At 39.0% G+C, this 18,186-nt stretch overlaps 1 protein-coding gene across 1 annotated transcript in view; it reads right to left on the bottom strand.

Annotated features, from left to right (window-relative positions):
• Nucleotides 1-1,603: 1,603 nt before the first annotated feature.
• The window catches only part of STAG1 (stromal antigen 1), a 197,613-nt gene continuing 181,030 nt past the window's right edge, over nt 1,604-18,186 (bottom strand). Inside the window, exons 28-34 of the mRNA XM_010561136.1 lie at nt 17,669-17,797; nt 13,139-13,344; nt 9,194-9,365; nt 6,131-6,241; nt 5,175-5,289; nt 3,354-3,434; nt 1,604-3,260 (exon numbers count right to left, since the gene is read on the bottom strand). Of these exons, the coding sequence (XP_010559438.1) occupies nt 3,237-3,260; nt 3,354-3,434; nt 5,175-5,289; nt 6,131-6,241; nt 9,194-9,365; nt 13,139-13,344; nt 17,669-17,797 (838 nt within the window). The 3' untranslated portion in view covers nt 1,604-3,236. The remainder of the gene's footprint in view (nt 3,261-3,353; nt 3,435-5,174; nt 5,290-6,130; nt 6,242-9,193; nt 9,366-13,138; nt 13,345-17,668; nt 17,798-18,186) is intronic.

Here is an 18,186-nt window from a genome sequence, read left to right as displayed (position 1 = left end):
AATTTGGCTTTTACATCATCTCGATTTCCAAGCAGTCAGTTGCTCTACCAGCACAATGCTTTGGAGACACACTGGAAAGCTGATCTGACCATGCTACTCAAGATTCTCTTGAATTCCAGTCACCTGCAGAAACAATAGATATAAAATAAAATCCTTTCAACGTAGAGCAGCCCTTGCACTTAGAAGCATGACAAGTTAGTTAGTTAGTTACTGTGTTCCACAGTGCATCAGGAGTTGAGCATAACTTACAGGCAGCTGGAGATTCAGCGTTCGGTCTGTGTCTCGGGAGCAGTCCTAGAGTGCAGTTCAGACCTTGAATCCTATCCCTGCTCCTCACATGCTGCATCTTGTTACTTTTTCTGACTCAGATGATTTTTCTTTAGGAAGTGGGCCAGATGATAAATAAGTCAGTTTTCTTTAGTGCTACAGAGATGAAATCATTCATGGGTTGGACAAAAATAGCACCTTTCTTTCTGAGACATGGGAATAACAAAAGGACATTTTGTTTCAGGAATCTGTAAAACTTCATTTAGCCCAGCTGGTTGTTAGACCTTCCAAGCCTTTACCACTTCCATTTCTTCCCATGTGGTCCAGTTCACTTCAGATGTACAGGGCAGGAGAGTGAAATTTTTCTCAAAATTTGTGACAGTTCAAACAATTTTAACAATGCAACTCTCCCAACTTGTGTGATGACTTATCAGATTTACAGCAACCTCACAATGAAACCTCCCAGATCAACCAAAAAGATACCACAGTGGAGGGAAAAAAACCAACAAAAGCCAAGACAGGGTTTTCCTTTGCTCTGAGGCTGAATGGGTAAGGTAGCTGTAATGGAATCTGGTTGTGAAGCCTGGACTACATGAGAACTACCTTTCAGTATTTCCTTTGGCTACTAATAAATGGGATGACAAGATGTGATGGTCTAAACCAGCATTTAAAGGAAAGTTATAGTGAAGAGGGTGCTCATCATACTCATGATTTTGAATAGTTTATTAAATGAAAGGTGAAGCATCAGTTTTAAATTGTACAAAAGGAAAAAAAAAACCTCATATTGTAAATGTACAATTTACAGAATTACTAGCAAAACCAATCAAGGAGACACTCATAATACAAAAACCTATTGACTGCAAACTGAACTGGAAACCCATTGCAGGTACCGTGATAATAAATGTTTGTTATACAGTATTCTACAATGTTAAATTAGGAATCAGTTTTCCACACAGAGGACTGTGAAGCACAAGGTTCGTCTGAGACTATGACTCAAACCAGGCAGCATTTATTATGCTACTATGCTCACAGAATAATTGTGATGACAATTTAATGCAGCCTTTCCTGCCCACCCCTGTTACTTTTGGGGTGGACAGAAGAGGAAGGGAGGTAACGTGATTTTATAAAGTTCCAGCTACTTCTCAGGTTTTATACATTACCCAACTGACATCTGAAAAATGGCTGAATTACCTAGTCAAACATTTTTGGCAACCATGTTTGAGAACTGCACATGTTGTAAGAAACAAACCTCAGCTGAGTGAAATGCTGGTTTGTTTTTAAAATCAGATTCTTTTCCCTCCCAGCAAGTAAGCACTGGGTGTTAATGTTGGTTTGTTTTTCAATAAGCTCATAACAGAAAAAAGCTCCGTGATTATTTTGCAGTTGCTAAAAAAAAAGCACCTCTAAAATGGCTGTGCTCCAAGTGGGTCAATCTGCTTTGTATCTCATCTCGAATGCTAATATTAGAATGCAGAAAGGAAGATTAACATTTTGGGGCTGATTCTTAAGAGATAGTAGAGTCAGTGCAAGTTGTGGATGGCCAGCACCTCCAATATTAGGCCAGTCTTAACTAAGTAGCAGCTACTAGGCAGAGTCATAAAATCGAAGCGTAATGAAATTCCAAATTATTGAAGACATTGAAAAATCTCTTATTACAATGAATTAGCTGAGAATGCTTTGGGGGTTTGGGTTTTTTTTGACTTTTTTAACTTTTTTGAAAAATCGTATTTTTTTTTCCCAAAGAATTACTCTTAATATGCACAGTTAACACTGAAAATGTAGCTGTATTCCATTGTAAGCTTAAGAACTTCACCATCTAAGCACAAATTTCTATGCAGCACATACAGTACTTCTAACTGGCAAAATTAATTTACAAAAATAGCGCTAAAGGGTATTTACGGCATGGAAAGTAGACTTTTTTTTATGGTACAGTTAAAATTGCTTTTAGTATGCTAAAGTGATTCCTTTCCCCCACCCTTGAATTATTTTTTTTTAATAGGAAAGTTGCTGTTTATGTACCTTGGGTTGGCAGGGCTTGAAGTAGGTAGTAAAAACAGCAAAGTGATTACTTGAGAACCATTTGTGTGTTTTACTGAGAATACTTTATTTGCTGGTATAAGTTGCTAAAAATGCACAGAGCAAGTACCAATAGAAAATTTACTGTTTTTGTGTCCCCATGTGCTATATAAAATGAATGTTACACAGCATCTGTTGGAAAAGTGGCTTCATGGACATCTCTTACTTTATGTCCCATTATAAATAAAAATAAATCTTCTCAAGAGTATAAAATCTGGGTTTATCATATCAGAATCTGAAATTTTTTGGCAGAGATGCACATCATTAGAATTCTAACCTCTTCTATAAGAGTGTTCTTCTCAATGCCTATGAGAGGATATAAGCGTACCATAATGTTAATCAAATCCAGTGTGTTCAAAAACACTTTTCTGTAGCCAGAATGACCTGCTTATAGCATCATTGCTAGTCAATGGCTGATAGGCATAGGTTTAATAAAAATGGCTAGCTTTTAAAACATAAAAAGGCAAATGTTAAAACTGTTTTAAATTGTACAGCAGAAAAATAAAGTTAAAAAGTTCTGTTTTCACTCAATGTTGTTTTCAGAAAACATATGTAGAACAGTGTTTATTCCGACAGCTGTCTTAACAATTTAAAACTTCTTCCTCATCCAGGAAAAAAAAAAAAAAAATCTGTATTAGGACAGTCAAGAACAGGGATACAAATGATTTTTTAGGTCAGCCCTTCTGAGGTGACTGGATTGGCCAACATTCCTTTGTGTCATTAAGAAGTTCCTCTTCTTTCTGTCACTACAAAAAGGGATTGACCTCAATCATTTGGTTAAAAATCAAACCGTATCACATCAAAAATGTGGTTTTCATACAAGCTATCACAGTATATAGGCCTCTAGCTCTAAACAATAGAGTTCCAAATTTGTAAAATGTCTTCACCAGACTTCAGAACATAGGCATTCCAAATCCCTAGAAAAATGATTTAAAAGATTAATTAATTGGGTGTAATGATAATCAAAAAGAACCTCAGATAAACAGGAAACAATACTAGTAAAGCCTTACTGAATCATCCTCAATGATAGCTGCGGAGTCAAAGAAGTCTGGCCTCAGTTCAGCCCGTTCTCGACGGTTTCTTGAAGGTGGCTAAAAAGAGGAGTCAGCCATTTTAGAACATCCCATCCGTTACCTGGCTGTAAAGGATTTGTGTGGCTCTACAGCTAATGGGTACTAACATGGTTACCTGTTCCTTTACAGAGCAGCTTTGCATGGATTTTTGTGAAAGCTCCGATACAAATGGAGGTCCTGACATAGATGGGCATTTCTTAAATTCATGTTTTGTTTAAGGAATGGGCTAAAAGCTGAGGGATTCTGAAGTCATTTTAAGTCTGTGCTCATAGCTAAGGGCTTGCTTAAGGCTCTTGCTGACTTAATGATGTTCCTGTATTAGGACTGTAGGCCAGATGGCATAAAAACTGTCTTTTAACTGTCTTTATGCTCCTTAAATTTATGGTGAAACTCCAGCTCTGACATGGTCAAAAAATGTCATATTATTTCTGAGGATTAAACCTTTTGTGTTGTCCCTCCCTGGAAACATAAGAGTAAATGTGAGCTTCACTGGCTTCATCAATTCCTTCATTTCCTTGCCTTGGATTACCAGTAAAAGAGATTTTATTTACTTGATAATCACTTGAATGCTAGTAATAACCTCAGTATTCAGCAGCAGTAACTGAATTATTGCCTAAATTTTCTTTCCGAGACATTATAGCCTAGTCCTAAAGTAACCTATGCCTTATTGTTTGGGTATGAAAGGAGAAATAGAAAAGCATAAAAACGGTGAAGTGTACAATGCAAACTGATCCTTTTTCCCGTTTTACAAGGAAAGCATTCATTTGGAATGGAGAGGCTAGGAAGGTTTTAACCTCTACAAAGCAAATCCTGCCTGTAGTCAGTACATTACCATGAAAGGACCCGAGGTTGCCATCTGATGATATGACCTGTTTGGGAGCAATTCCACTGTCAGGTATTGCCTCACGCCTGCCCACTACTGCCTGCTCTCCCGTCCACTGTCCCAGCACAACTCTGTGTATGGCTGTAAACTAACCAGACCTTGATTAAGGATCCCCTTAAGGTCCACCCACCTCCCAGAAATCAAAGCAACCAGGGAACAGAAAAAGAGAAGCAACTTGGCTGTATCAGTTTGACCATGGTGTGGCTGCAAAAAGAGCCGCGTCAGCAAAAGAGTGAGTGATGGCTGTGACGCTGGCACAGGGAAGGAAACACCATCTAGAATACCTTTAGATCATACCGTTTCCAAACTCTTCATAACGCCAACTAACAACTGGAATCAAACACTGGTACGGATCTTGGAGAGTCCATTTGTACTCCACGAGGCCAAGCAGGCAGCTTTGTGCAATTTTCGGATGGGGTGAGCTGGTCTCAGCTCTGTCCCCAACCAGCACTCCTTCTGCCCTTGGCTGACTGCACGGTGAGTCAGATCAGCTACTTCTTCAGCGCTCCTCTAAAAGGGCTGCACTGACACACCTGATTGATGATTGATATGCTGTACATCATAACCTGATTCTCACAGGCTCACAACTCCCAGGTGCACAATGGTGCTCCAGACACTTGCTACTGCCCGAGTCCAGAATATTAGAGGAATAGTGCTAAGCAACGCTCCTTGTGTTTATATTAAAAAAAAATAATCAATTGGGCCCAAGTCTGCAGCTGTAGGTTCTAGCAAGTATTTGGATCATTTCCGCTCTTTCACATTCAGACAACAGGAAATCGCGCTCAAAATTTTGGAATTTTTTGTTTGCGCTTCCAAAATTCCTTTTAAATTATTTTTCATCTGTTTTAAACTTGCTATTAATATGATTTACTGACCAGATCAATGACCATTGTGTCCTCAAATTCTTCGTTCATATCCTCTAGCTGACCTCGTGAGGACATCATTACATCTTCAAAGATAGGCTCAGCGTCATCTTCCATTAGACCTCGTCTGATTAAATAAAGAGAATGAAAAAGTCATTGCCAGGCATTTAAATTTCCCAACCATGATCTTGGTCATTAAAAAGAAAGCACAAATCCTATCCCTTAATGCCCTCACATAAAACCTTATGTTGAGAATAAAGCCAGCATGCTTTCTATAATATAAACTGGAAGAAAATCTTACGTAAAAACAAACCTAACTCTTGCAGAGGCTAAAGCAGGAAGTCCCCTGTAATATCATTATAAACAGCAACTATATTTGTCCCTAACAAGAAAAGGGCAATAATCTCACTGTGTTTGCTTGCCCTTTTACAAAAAGGAGTTACACTGTTCGCCAGGATCCCTGGTAAATCCCAGGAAATCCAGCAGTGAATCCAAGACCAGTTTCTAACACTGTAAGGACCTGATCTCACTGGAGACTCTGTCCCCCATCCTGAAAAGTCCTTATGCACTGAAAGACTTGCTTGGATCGGCACCAGAGCACGTAGCACCTTGTACAACAGAATGCTTCAGCATTCACCCATGTGTGTTCCCTCCATTAGCTGCCCAGTGGGACACCTTGGCAAAAGGTGATGTGGTTGAAAGAAGCATAAACAGGTTCACGGGAAGACTGGACAACAACTTGGAAGAGTTCATGGGGAATTACTTAACAGACAAATCGTGGAAACCCCCTGAAATGGGAACAGTTTAAGGCTGTTCCAACATTACAAAGCTGTTATTCTGCCTTCATTAACAAGCATTAAAATGTCACAGAAATTACAGGCAACAGCCCAGAAAAGGTAGCATTTAAAATGCAGCATTGTCATCTAAAATGGTTCTGATCTGGAGACAAGGATGCTCTGAACACTTACACTGCATGCCTTACGCCAGTTCTCCCTTTCATGTAGTTCATTCCTGTCCTGTCCTTTCGATTTAAATCTTCTAGCTTCTGTTGGCCCAACCAAGATATCTGCATCTGGGGACTAACAAACACAAAGCAGCATTATGACTTAACAATTTTGAGTTGGCTATTTTTAGACAGTATCTCCTCAAGTTTTGTGTCTGACCATGCTTCAGATTAAGATACTTAAATCACATCCATCATTGTACATGTCTTCTGGATTCCCTTCCACAACTTTTCTCACTGTATGTGCACAAAAAAAGCGCCATTAATTGTTGTAATAAGAACAGCTGCATCAAATGCTAACATCACTCATTCATTAGAGTGACATGCACCTGAAGTGGGAGCACTTCTAAAATTCATTTTATTAAATCCTACTTCACTGTCTTAGATCAGGCAAAATATGAGCAAGAACAAATCCAAATGAATAACTGACACACATTTTAAAACAAAAATGTCACACAACGCGAAAAATAAATTGCTTTTAAATACATACCCTGATCGACTTAAGCGTCCAGTAACTTATCCTCATGTAAGTACCTTAAAGGCTGTACTTTTTATACCACTTAAATCCAGTAGTAGACAGCAATGCATTTGCTATGATTTGTGCATTGCAGCACAAGGAAATAGCAGTAAACTGGGTGCAGCTCTTCAAGAGCAACACCAGTTTTTATTTTAGTATGCAGTCTTGTACCCTAATAAGATTGACATAATAAACTGGCATAACCCATGTGGAAACAACCTAGAACGCAATATTCTTCTGGACATGGATTAACCCCATTAGTTCAGCAACTGACTGCTCTGTATTTATTTTATGTTTTCGCTCTAAGCTGACCTGTAGGAAATATGTGTGGCAGCTAACTCCAGGCTGAAAGGAAAGGATTCTCCACTGTCTGTTCACACTGTGAACTTCTGTGTGGAATCCAACTCCTTGAAAGTAACAGAGGAGAGTGATGCTATCTGCCTCTGCTCAACAGTTCTCTGCTCGCAGCATTCACCTGAGATAGGCAAAACAGAGGTTCAAACCCAGGGTGAAAAGCCTGGTTCAACTTCCTCCCTGCCCACCACCCCTCGAAGAGTTGAAGATTCTCCCACAGCTTAAGGCAGTGCCTCCTTGTCAGGCTCAGGAGTAAAAACACGGTGACTGGAAGCTGTCCCATTTTCCATAAATAATTAAATGTTCACAGAGAGATATTTAGCTTAGTGATAGGTGAGATCAGAGAGGGTCAAAAAGAAAGTTCTGCTTCAGCAATTTTCTTTGTTTTTACTGTAGAGTAGAAAAATTTTAAGGAGAAATCAAGAGCCACATCATCTTCCTTATAAATCTGGGAAGTTATGGCAACACCCAGGGAGGCAGGAGATGGGGAGGTAAATCCCTGACCAGAACAGCAAGTAAGAGACATGAATGCAGACCTCACATGCCATGGGACCAAGGTGAAAAGATGTTCTGGGACTGACGTGAACAGGAGCTCTTCCTCGGCTGTGCTTTCTTGGTAGCCAGCTGGGATCCCCTGCCCACCTGAACTGTGTAGGTGAGGAAATCCATGCCCAGGCTTGCCTTGTGTTCGCCCATTTACATGCCTGTTTACACCTCCTTCCTTCCAGACAGCGCCAGCTGGGAACACTTAAGCCCATCTTAGGCCTTTGGGCAGGACCATGCATATCCCCATCTGCAGCATGAAGCAGCCTAGCTAGCCTGCAACCCTGTCTCTTACGGTGATGTTATATGGTTAATATGGGGAAAGAAAGTTGGCTGAACTCATTTATTGAAATGCCAAATATTATGTGCTCCAAAAATTAATAGGTATTTGTAGCCAGCTGAGCTGCAAGTATCTCTTGTAGCGGGCACTGGTTACTGGATCATATCAAGGTTTAATTGGTTGCAGTGCTGATGCCTGTGCAAGTTACACGCACAAGCAAGGGAGAAGAATAGGTTATGCTTTCAAAAGAGTACATTTCTTTAAAGTTGCTCAGATTTTTTGAGTGCCTATAGTCACAAATTGGCAAACTTAATAGCTTATATGTACAACATGGTGGTATACATATATCCTTGTCACTTCAGACTGGAGAACATTTTACCTTCCCAGGCAAAATCACCATTACTAATTATTTCTGTTTAGAGAACACTATGATTACAGAATGCAGGATGAAGCAGTAAAGTTTAGGATTGAGCAGGGTGAGTGCACATCAGGGAAGACTGGGAAGCTGGGGAACGTGGATCAAGAAAAGCATGATGGACAAAAGCTGGAAGAAAACCAAGAGGCATAATCTGGCTATTTTATGCTATACTACACTGGTAGAAACCTGATTCATCTGGCCAGCATAATATGACTTTTCTATACAGGTAAATCAGATCAGTACATTTGGCTATAAAAGTTATAAAAATAGCCTCCAAAACAGATATTGTTATTCTGTATCTTCAAATTAATAGAAATAGCACATAATAGCATTCTCTGAAGACTTTCTATTCTTAAACTACTGACAGATAATAACCAACATTTTTTCCCTCTAAATGGAGGTGATAAAATGGGAGTTGCGTGATGAAAAGTATATATAATTTAGGGCAAAATAAAATTGCCTGCAGGCAATTACCCCAGGAACAGGAATTACTAGCTCAGCAGCTGGAATTGGATTGAAGAGTTAATTTACAAGAAATCAGTTAGGATATCTGGAGAACGTACTGTACTATGACACAGGGCAGAGGGAAAGAAAAGAGAACATCTAACAGGTCTTTTAGAGGAACAGTTCAATGCAACCTGGGGGCACAAACACTAGGAAGATTTCACCATAATTGCACAGTTATGCTACTAGAGAATTTTAACATAAGGAATTTCTACCATGATTTTACTACAACATGTTTTTCCTGGGAAGTGAAAATAATCAAAGTATTGCTGAGCTATAGCCAAGACACTTCCAGTTGTTTTTGCAAATAACCACTACATATATGGAGCCACAGACTAAGACTACCTGTATAAATAATATGCAACTCCTTTGCCTGGCTCACGCTATTTGATGCTAAAATTCCAACACTTACTTGTGTAAAAAATCTTGTTCAGATCCCTGCTCCGACTCGTGCTCCTGGATCTGCTCTCCCATTTGTCTAGTGTTCTCCCTCAAGACAGTTGAGGTGAGCTGCGGTGCTTGCAGTGTCCCTGGAGTATGTATGTTTTCATTCCTGCTCAGCCATGAGCCTTCTAGACTCTCATCTAGAAAAAGAACATTAAAATTACTGACGCATTTCTGATACTATGCAGTGCAGTATTACCGCCTTCAGGATTTGTTCAGCCAACTCACTGAATGAATACCTTACATGAGTAACGGGAGCCTTCCATCTGCTGACACACTTTGATACAGTTAATTTTAGTTGCAGCACCTTCTCCAAATCTGTATTTTCAACAGTTTAGTATCTTTTAAAACAAGCGTGCTTTTAAGAGATTAACTGGGTAAATGCTTGAAACGGTAAGTCTTTCAGCTCTAATTTTATTTTGTGTTCTTTCAAGGAAGGATTACTACCGGCTATTCCCAGCAATAGCAACAATTTGAAGTAGAATACTTAACAAATAAACAAAAATCATTGGAAACAAATACCATATTGCAGCACTACCTGAATTGCTGGGTATCTTGCACACATATAACAAACATAATTCCCAATTAATGAGCTTACAATCTAAATATAAGACTATTAATCTCATAGGTATACAGCAACCAAGATATAGTTAAATACAAAGTTGAGGGTGGAGCATAAAACCCAAATCTGGTCAGCATAGATCTTTAGAAACTTCAGTCAGAACCATTTCAGTGGAGTACAGAGGGGGCATTTTAAGTAAGAGAAGTAGTCTGGCTGGTGTGAGCTCTAAATAATAACTTGGATCAGACAGCATATTCAGAGTTTAGAGCAAGAGGAGGAATGAAGGTGGGAAGGTGACTGAAGGTGTACGTGGGATGCTGTGCTCCTATTGTGAAGGGAGCAAACCAGAGAGGAAGGAAGAGGGGGGACTTGAGGAGAATGTGATAGAGCAGACAAGTGTGTAGGCAAGAGACATGTAGAAAAAAACAGAAGTTGCTGGAGTGAGTGAAAGACAGGGAAGATGACAAGAGAGGAGAAGACAAGATCACAGATATACTAACAGAAGGAAATGTGTGGTGAGAAAGCAGATGGGGATCTCAATGGATCTTGTAACTTTTCCTACACCTTTTATTACCCTTTGGGCATAAAAGTTGTCTAAAAATTTACCTATTTATTCCTGAACTTACCTTTGAACCCTTTTTATGTTAGGGATTTTTTTGTTTTAATCCCATTTATGTTTGATTTCCTTAAGGCACTGTGAAGAAACATCACAGAGCAGATTTACTTTCAGTAGCAACAAGGAATGTTCTCCAACCCAGACAGTCTGTTGAACCCAATATATGTGGGATTTAGGTGAGAAACAAACCATAGGGGACTAGTTTTGGTTCTTTGATGCTAGGATAGTTTCTGTAGCGACCTTGCCCTTGTTTTAGTTCCTTTAGAGTGGAAATTAAAGAAAAAAAAAAAGTCTTAGTAGGATTTAAAGAGAGGGCCAACGTTGTAACTGTACTGCCAGATTAAGATTAAAGGTAGGAATTCTGGAGGAGTTATAAAAAGATGTAAAGATAAAAAACCAAAAAAGATTTGTGTACATACTATGTATAGACCATCAGTTAATTTGTTTGTAAGACTGGTTCTTCATAGCTGAAGTTATACAGATGACTGAACAGTAAGTACTTATTTCTGAGGATCAAATCTCTGATTATTTCATGAGCTCATTATTGGTACATATAAAATAAGACCTTGCTTGTGCAGAAATCTATGTCTTCCCATGAAAAGTACAGACAACCTGGCTCCAGGTTTTCTTGGCTTGCTTTCTTCCAAGATTCGAAAGGAAGTGTACTTAGGGCATAACACCATCAGTAATACACATCAAGAAGCATCCAAAAATTAAGTACGTGGCATCCTTCCAACTGCTTATGTTATTGTGAGGGTTTTTTTAACATATGGTATCAAATGTCCTTTATTAATACATATCTAAAATAAGACTTTTGGTGCTTGCATTGCATATCCTTTGATGTAAGGAAAGGCCATAGAGCTTGTGTTGCTGCTGTCATTAGAGAGCACTTGCTGGTTACTTTTCAGTTCTATCATCTTACCAGGCAGTCAAATTCTACAGTGAAGGCATCTATGAAGGAAAAGACAGTTATACTGTTATGGGCTAAAACATCCGTCCTGGACCTATATATACTGAGGCTGTACAGCAAAGCATTCATGAGTAATGAAGGTCTGTGTAGTGATCTAGGAATTTAAGGAAGGAAGAAAGGAGAAGGGAATCACTTCGAAACGCGTTGTCCTTGAATCTTATACTGTGACCCAGAGCTGTATTTGTAGTATTGAAAGGACATGCCCATACCCTACCCACAAGAGCACCCCAGGAGAGGCAGTGTTCATCAGTCGTTTTCTGGCCACAGATTACTAACGGGGGAATTTGGGGTTACAGGAGTGAACAGTGACAGCCCACTCTGCCTAAGGCAAGATAAATCCTGGGTGTCTTCTGATGACATGGTGTTGGTAGAACGTAAACAGACCCTCATACCCTCTGTAGATGTCAGAATCCTGTCAGACCCATAGTAAGTCTTGGCATAGTGTATATTTCAGCTAGATGATCTCCCAGTGGAAACTGCTGTACAGTCAGATCTTTCAGGAACTGAACCACCACCATGGATTTGGCCTACATCATTTTAAGTGAGTTATGTTCGTGGAAAATTCAGGACCACCACTGTTGCAAAGAAAGGGGGTATTAAAATCAAAAGTGTTGCAAATCCATTCTTCCTTCTATTCATCGTTGAAAGAGGAGGACACAAAAGAGCATGAGGTAAACAATTCCTAAAAACTACGTCATAAGACTGGGAAGCAAAGACATTACTACACTTCCCAGGAAAAAAAAAAAAAGGATATTGGTAGAATACAATAAAATAGAATGAAAATAGTAGCAAGAGAAAAGAAAAAAACCTCAGCAGTTGAGTTCTGTGAAAATCATGGCATCCAGAAGGAAGCAAAACAGTGTCTGAAGAAAGGAAGCAGTATTTTGTCTACCTAAACTTTAGGCTGGCTATAAGAAACTGAAGGACTTGGTGCGCATGTATTGCTCAAAGTAAGCTGTAGTAGAGAATGGACCTGATTGTAGATGTGCATATGGACAAACTTTTGAATAAAATTTTGGGAAACTGCTGTATATTCAGGCAAATTGGCATTAGATTCCTCACTGAGGAGTTACTATTGTAGTTACTGACCTTGGAAGAATCCCTGAAGTTTAAAGATCCCACTTACACCTACTCTGTAGTGAAACAGTAAATTTATATTCACAAAAGTGCACACTGCATCATACAGATTAACCAGGATCAGATGCAATCTTGTAAGAAATTTGCTATCATAGCCAAATTCCTGATGAACATGCCTGATGTCACAGAAAGAGTAAATACAAACACTGGATATCAATACCATTTTAAACAAAAAAGGTGTCTTTTTAGTGTTCTCCAGTGGTCCTGCAAAAACACAGATCTGTATCAGAATTTCTGCCTTGGGTTTGCTCTAACGCCGTGTTAACTAACAATGGCTCCAGACTGAAGCATAGGCAGAAAACCAGAAGTCCGTGACCAAGAAAGGTGTAGAGCAGACAACTCCACAAACACCTCCTGCTTCCACCTTCAATAACAGCTTTTAATAGTTCTGAATCTGCAAATCTCTGTGAAGACAAACAAGAACAGGGACTCGTGATAGTATTTCTCATAAAGACATGTTCAAGCTTGATAGGAATTTGCAGAACAGATGTCTTGTTTTTACTACATACAGAATGTATCGTATATTTCAGCATTAATTGATAAACCATAAGGGCTCCTAGGAAGGAAAGCTGTGACATATGTACAAAATAAGAAATACCTCTACCAGGCAACCTTAAACCATACAAACCTTCAACTCTCTTTTTGTGGAGTGGTGGTCGTCCTTTCTTATTCCTCACTGAAGAGGCTTTGCTGCTGCTGCTTCCACTGTTAACAGACATTCTGTCGTCTTCACCACCCGTAACTAGTGAGTTTCTATAGGAAATGAGTGGAAGCCATACATCTTCTCTTCTTTCCATCATCTGTTCTGTCAGAAACTTCTCTAAGTAGGAGTGACTGAAAATAAAAGAAAATGAGTACAGAGGCACAGCACATTGTTTCCTCTTTAATTAATCTGCAACCCCTCTTCATATGTTGAGAGCTTAACAGAAATCCCACATGGTGTTTCCTTATTTTAATTTAATAACATACACTGGTAGGGCATTGTGTCTATTTTTGACTGAGTAAGAATACACGTCATTCCCTCAAAACAAAGTAACATAGTTAATCATGCACAGGTTACTCACAGATAAACAACACAAAAAGTTCTCTCCCCAACATCTTCCTCCCACATTTGTCTGCGATCATTCACAGCACGCTCTACTTGAATTCCTTTTCTATTTTGCACAGTAAGGAAGCCACCTCTGTATATGGCTACTGTGTCAACAGATTGAATTAGAACCAGTTGTAAGGATGTAGGATATCCTTTTGTATCTCGGAACAAGAAAAATGGTTTCTTCAAATGCAAGCAGTTATTTTTCAATAGAAAATTTGAAGATCTGTTCCACCACCATGGAGAAGTCCAATGCACACTTGTTAACTTAAGGGAGGAACCAAACAACCTCCCTCCTGTATATGGTCTGGAGGGCATTTGAGTTGTTTTCTTTTTCCATTGATTATTTAATTATGGTATTAGAAGCAGTCCTTAAAATGAATATGCAAATCCACATAAAAGTGATTTGAATGAGTTTCAAGCTGCAGAGCGAAGAATTCAGAAGTTAGGTAATAGAATTCGGGATACTTCAACATTACTTCCTGCATCCTTCCATCATGATTTCCTTTAAAACCATATTGCCAGGTTGTCATCAGTGGGAGTGAAACCCACAAACTCTGCATGGAAATGCGGACTTTTCATCTGTTAGCTCATGGCACGCTCAAACTTGTTACACAGTCTAGCTTTCAGAATAGGACAAGGAACCACACTGTATATGCCTGGGTAACAATCATACCCAATTTTTAATGGGATTTTGGGTTGACTTTGCTCAAGAAACAGCAGGTTTTCTGTCTACTGTTTTCTTCAATATTGTGAATGCTTCTTCCTTCCCCTTTTCATGTGTATATTGAGTAACACCCAAACCTTGCACTGAATGGGAAATTCTTGGTTTAGTCTCTCTCTGTTTTACAGTACCAAACAGTGCAACAATTGAGTGCTTCATGACTTTAGAGAATCTATCTGCAGAATAGTCTTGAAAAGTAAGAAGTTTTTCTGCATCCAATTTATATTTATAGAACTAGAGTGCCCAGGTTATGCCCAAACTGTGATCCACTTGGGGGTTCTTTATTGATTAGATGCCAAACTTGAGACAACTTTTGCTCAGCATTTTAGAGGAGGTTCATACTGGCAGTTCTTACCAGCTTCAACAAGGACAGAAACTCTGAATTTCTAGAAGTAAGAACACCACACTGAGGCTCCATCTCATCTGACTTCAGACACCCAATAGTCAGTTGCTAGTCTAAGCTAAGTCTCTATTTGAGGGAAATAAATAGAAAGAAATGCCTCCACAGGGCCATTCACCTCTATACTGTCTTAGCTGAATTCCTCAGGATTTCCGTACCTGCATCTGCCTTGTGTGTCTGTACCTGCATTAGTATAGATCTTTTTTTGTGAAGTGTAAGAGCCTGGCACCTTAAATGTGTAGTTTTATATTAAATCCATAGATGTGAATAAATCCATTAATGGCTATCACTAATTCTGGAGGTTACTTATAGAATGAGAAGCCGAATAAATAAATAGGATAGGAAAACTAAATGAAACCAATGTTGCCGCTCCATTCCCAAACTGGAAACATCTCCCTTTTCTCCCCTCAAATAAAAAGGCCAGCAGTAAACCAGAAAGGAAGTAGGAGCCCTGCAAAAGAGCAGTGTTTGCTTAACTGTGACAAGAATGGTATTTTGTCCCAAGGGCAGATGGCATGCAGACATATGGGATAGATAACTAATTTTTTTGAGGTAGGAGAGCCAAGCTGGAGGACTTCTGGGAAACAGGCATATGCTCATGAGACTTTCCAGGTTATTCTAGAGCACTTTTGCCTCCAGAGTAACAGCCCATTGCTGAGTTTAGGGACAGCCACTTGGCAGGAGGAGATCAAGCCAGGGAGAGAGGTAAATGATCCTGCACACAGGGCTTCTCCACCAGATGGTGGTCACGGACCTTCCTGTTCATAGGCAACACCTTTGGAAGGAGGGGAAGAGGTCCCTGTGGATTGGAGGAGTGATGCTACAGAGAAGGGCAAATCAACTATCCAGAGTATAGCTGAGTATGGAATGTCAGTGAAGCACTATGGGCAACGCAGACATTGCCTGATGGCTGCAAACATGACGGATCCCTCAAGGGAAGGAATGTAGATATCTCCAAAAGAAATCTTTACATCTAAGCAAGTTATCTTGACTCTTTTCATAGTCACTACAGCCAATGGAATCTAGGCCATGTCTGAACTCATCTTAAAGTAGTAATTTAGCATAGATCAGATAAATCGTGCCCTAAAGGACCATTTCTTTTGACTGATCTTCAAATTCAGCTAAAGTAAATAGCTCACAGATGACTACAATAAAGACAGATAAAATCAGAAGAAATGGATTCCACCACAGCAATCTTTACAGTCCTGCAAAAGAAGCCAGTGGTTGTGTATGTGGGCACCAATGAGTGGGAGAACCTTCGAGAAAAAATTTTAAATGGCAACATAGAAGGTGAAGGAACAAGATCTCCTCCTGAAGTACTGAATTTCACGCAAAGGATCAGGTCAAATTAAGCTGTCACATAAACTGTACAGAATGATGTAACTTTAAATGTTAAACACTGGAGAAACTTGTGGAAGGGATGATGACTGTACAGGAAGGATAAACTTCACTAAATTAAATAGAATCAGATTAATGGCACTTTAACAGATGCAGGAGAATCTATGGTTCAGCTAGGAAGATAGTCATAAAATCCTATTATCCTTAAGTCCTGTCCTGAAGAATGGGACAGAGGTTGACCAGATTCATGGATATAACAATGAAGAGCAGTTTCAAAAACTGAGTGCCAAGCTAGTGCAACTGGATCATCCAATTCTCAAGCTCATTTAACTATTTCTTCTACTGTGTTTGCTGAATTGACAAATTATTGATACAATAAAAAAAATTAAATTGGTTCAAGCGTGTGTATGTTAAAAATTATACAAAGCAAACCAAGATGCATTTCTTGTAACACAGATAAAACTGTAATATTCATAATTGTTAACCTTAATAGAAAAGTCCTTTAAAACAAATGTCTTCACAGAAAAACTACAGAAAAGTTTGACAGAGTCAGTTGAGGTAGTTATAGTAGATACATATGACTTACACTCATTGTGGTCAGAAAATTGACTGGAAAGACATCTATAGCCATAAATCAGAAGATCTGACAATTGCATTCCTTAAAGGGTCATAAAGTTATTCAAAGAATTCAGTTCTACACTGGGCACATAGCGTTTGGCTGACTTTTGACTGGAGTCCTCTTCCTTTTTCCCTTACTATTTCTGTGCTGTGGCCAAATCCTGCATATTTGCTACATAATGTGTTAGAAACATAGAGCATTATCTCCACAGTGATGCTGACAACATGTCTTTACTATGAACTTGCCCTTAATAACACAGTTTTCTCTCTGCCAATTCTGTGGATATCCGCAGCCCCTCTTGACAGTCTGTTCAAGTGTTGCTCACAAAACAGTACTTCTTGCTCTTTATTCAGATCTTATCAACAATACCTCTGATTTATTTCATTTCCAGTATTTCATCTGCAGTAATTACCCACCATATCAAATTCAGGCTGCTTGTTTTAGCCTGCCAGGTCTCTACCACCCTGCTCTGTCCTAACCAACAATCGTGTCCTCTCTCAGCCTCTTTCTCTATCCTATTGTGCCAGTAACAGAAGCCTTGACAAACCTTTATTTCCCAGTTTAACTCAACATATTAAAATAGAAAACAAGTATGTGTTTACATTTTATGTAAATATCTAACAGAAGCAGATGTTACTGCAGTGTTTACAGGCCTGTAAATTTCCTGCACTGCTAACATTTCATTTCTTTTTTCTTCTAGCCTGAAAAAAAGATTGTATTTTATTTTCAGTCCCCCATGGGAAATTTTAAGGAACATTGTTCTGTGAGGTTTCAAACTCACCTCATCAGTGGATCTGATTCTCCTTTCCTCATTTATTTTTATTACTTTAAAATATAAAATTAATAACTATGTATGTGAAATGTCTCACTAGGACTTCCTATAGCCCCATTAGATTGTGAAAACCTCAAAGCAGAGAGCTTAAACACACACTACAGTGATTAACAGAGCCCAGCAAAACCCACAGAAGAAAATGGAGCATTACTTACACAGTCTTTTTGTCCTGTCGCAGGAGTTTAGAAGAAAATTCACTAAGCACTTCAAGGAAAGCAAGGTTAGGAGGTGGATAGTCTTGTCCTTTTTGATTCTGATATTTGAAGGCAAACTCTATGCCATCTCTACAGTAAAGAAATATAAAAATTTTCAGACATTTCTAACAAAATCAAACAAATGTTGTCCAAAATCTGAATTGTGATAAAATTCTTTATATCTTTATATCCCATCATAACTTTTTTTTTTTCATTACTAGAAAAAGGCTGCTTTTGGACAAAGGGGAATCAAAAGTTCCCTCTCAATTTGTGAGGATTCAATCTCAAAGACAATGTATTGCCAGTCATATGGTAAGAAGTAATTTACCACAATGTAAGAAACTTGGCAGGTGCTGAAAGACACTGCCTTAGCAGGAATGCCAATTGGCTCTTTCTTGTTTCTGCACGAAGCAGAAGCTTGCAATAAGAATAGTATGTAAGAAATAACAGGATATAACTTTTGCATCAGGAGTCAGAGA

Source organism: Haliaeetus leucocephalus, unplaced genomic scaffold (assembly GCF_000737465.1).
Source record: "Haliaeetus leucocephalus isolate CR32 unplaced genomic scaffold, Haliaeetus_leucocephalus-4.0 Scaffold143, whole genome shotgun sequence".
NCBI classification, from domain to species: domain Eukaryota; kingdom Metazoa; phylum Chordata; class Aves; order Accipitriformes; family Accipitridae; genus Haliaeetus; species Haliaeetus leucocephalus.
This window is presented reverse-complemented; position numbering and strand designations above follow the sequence as displayed.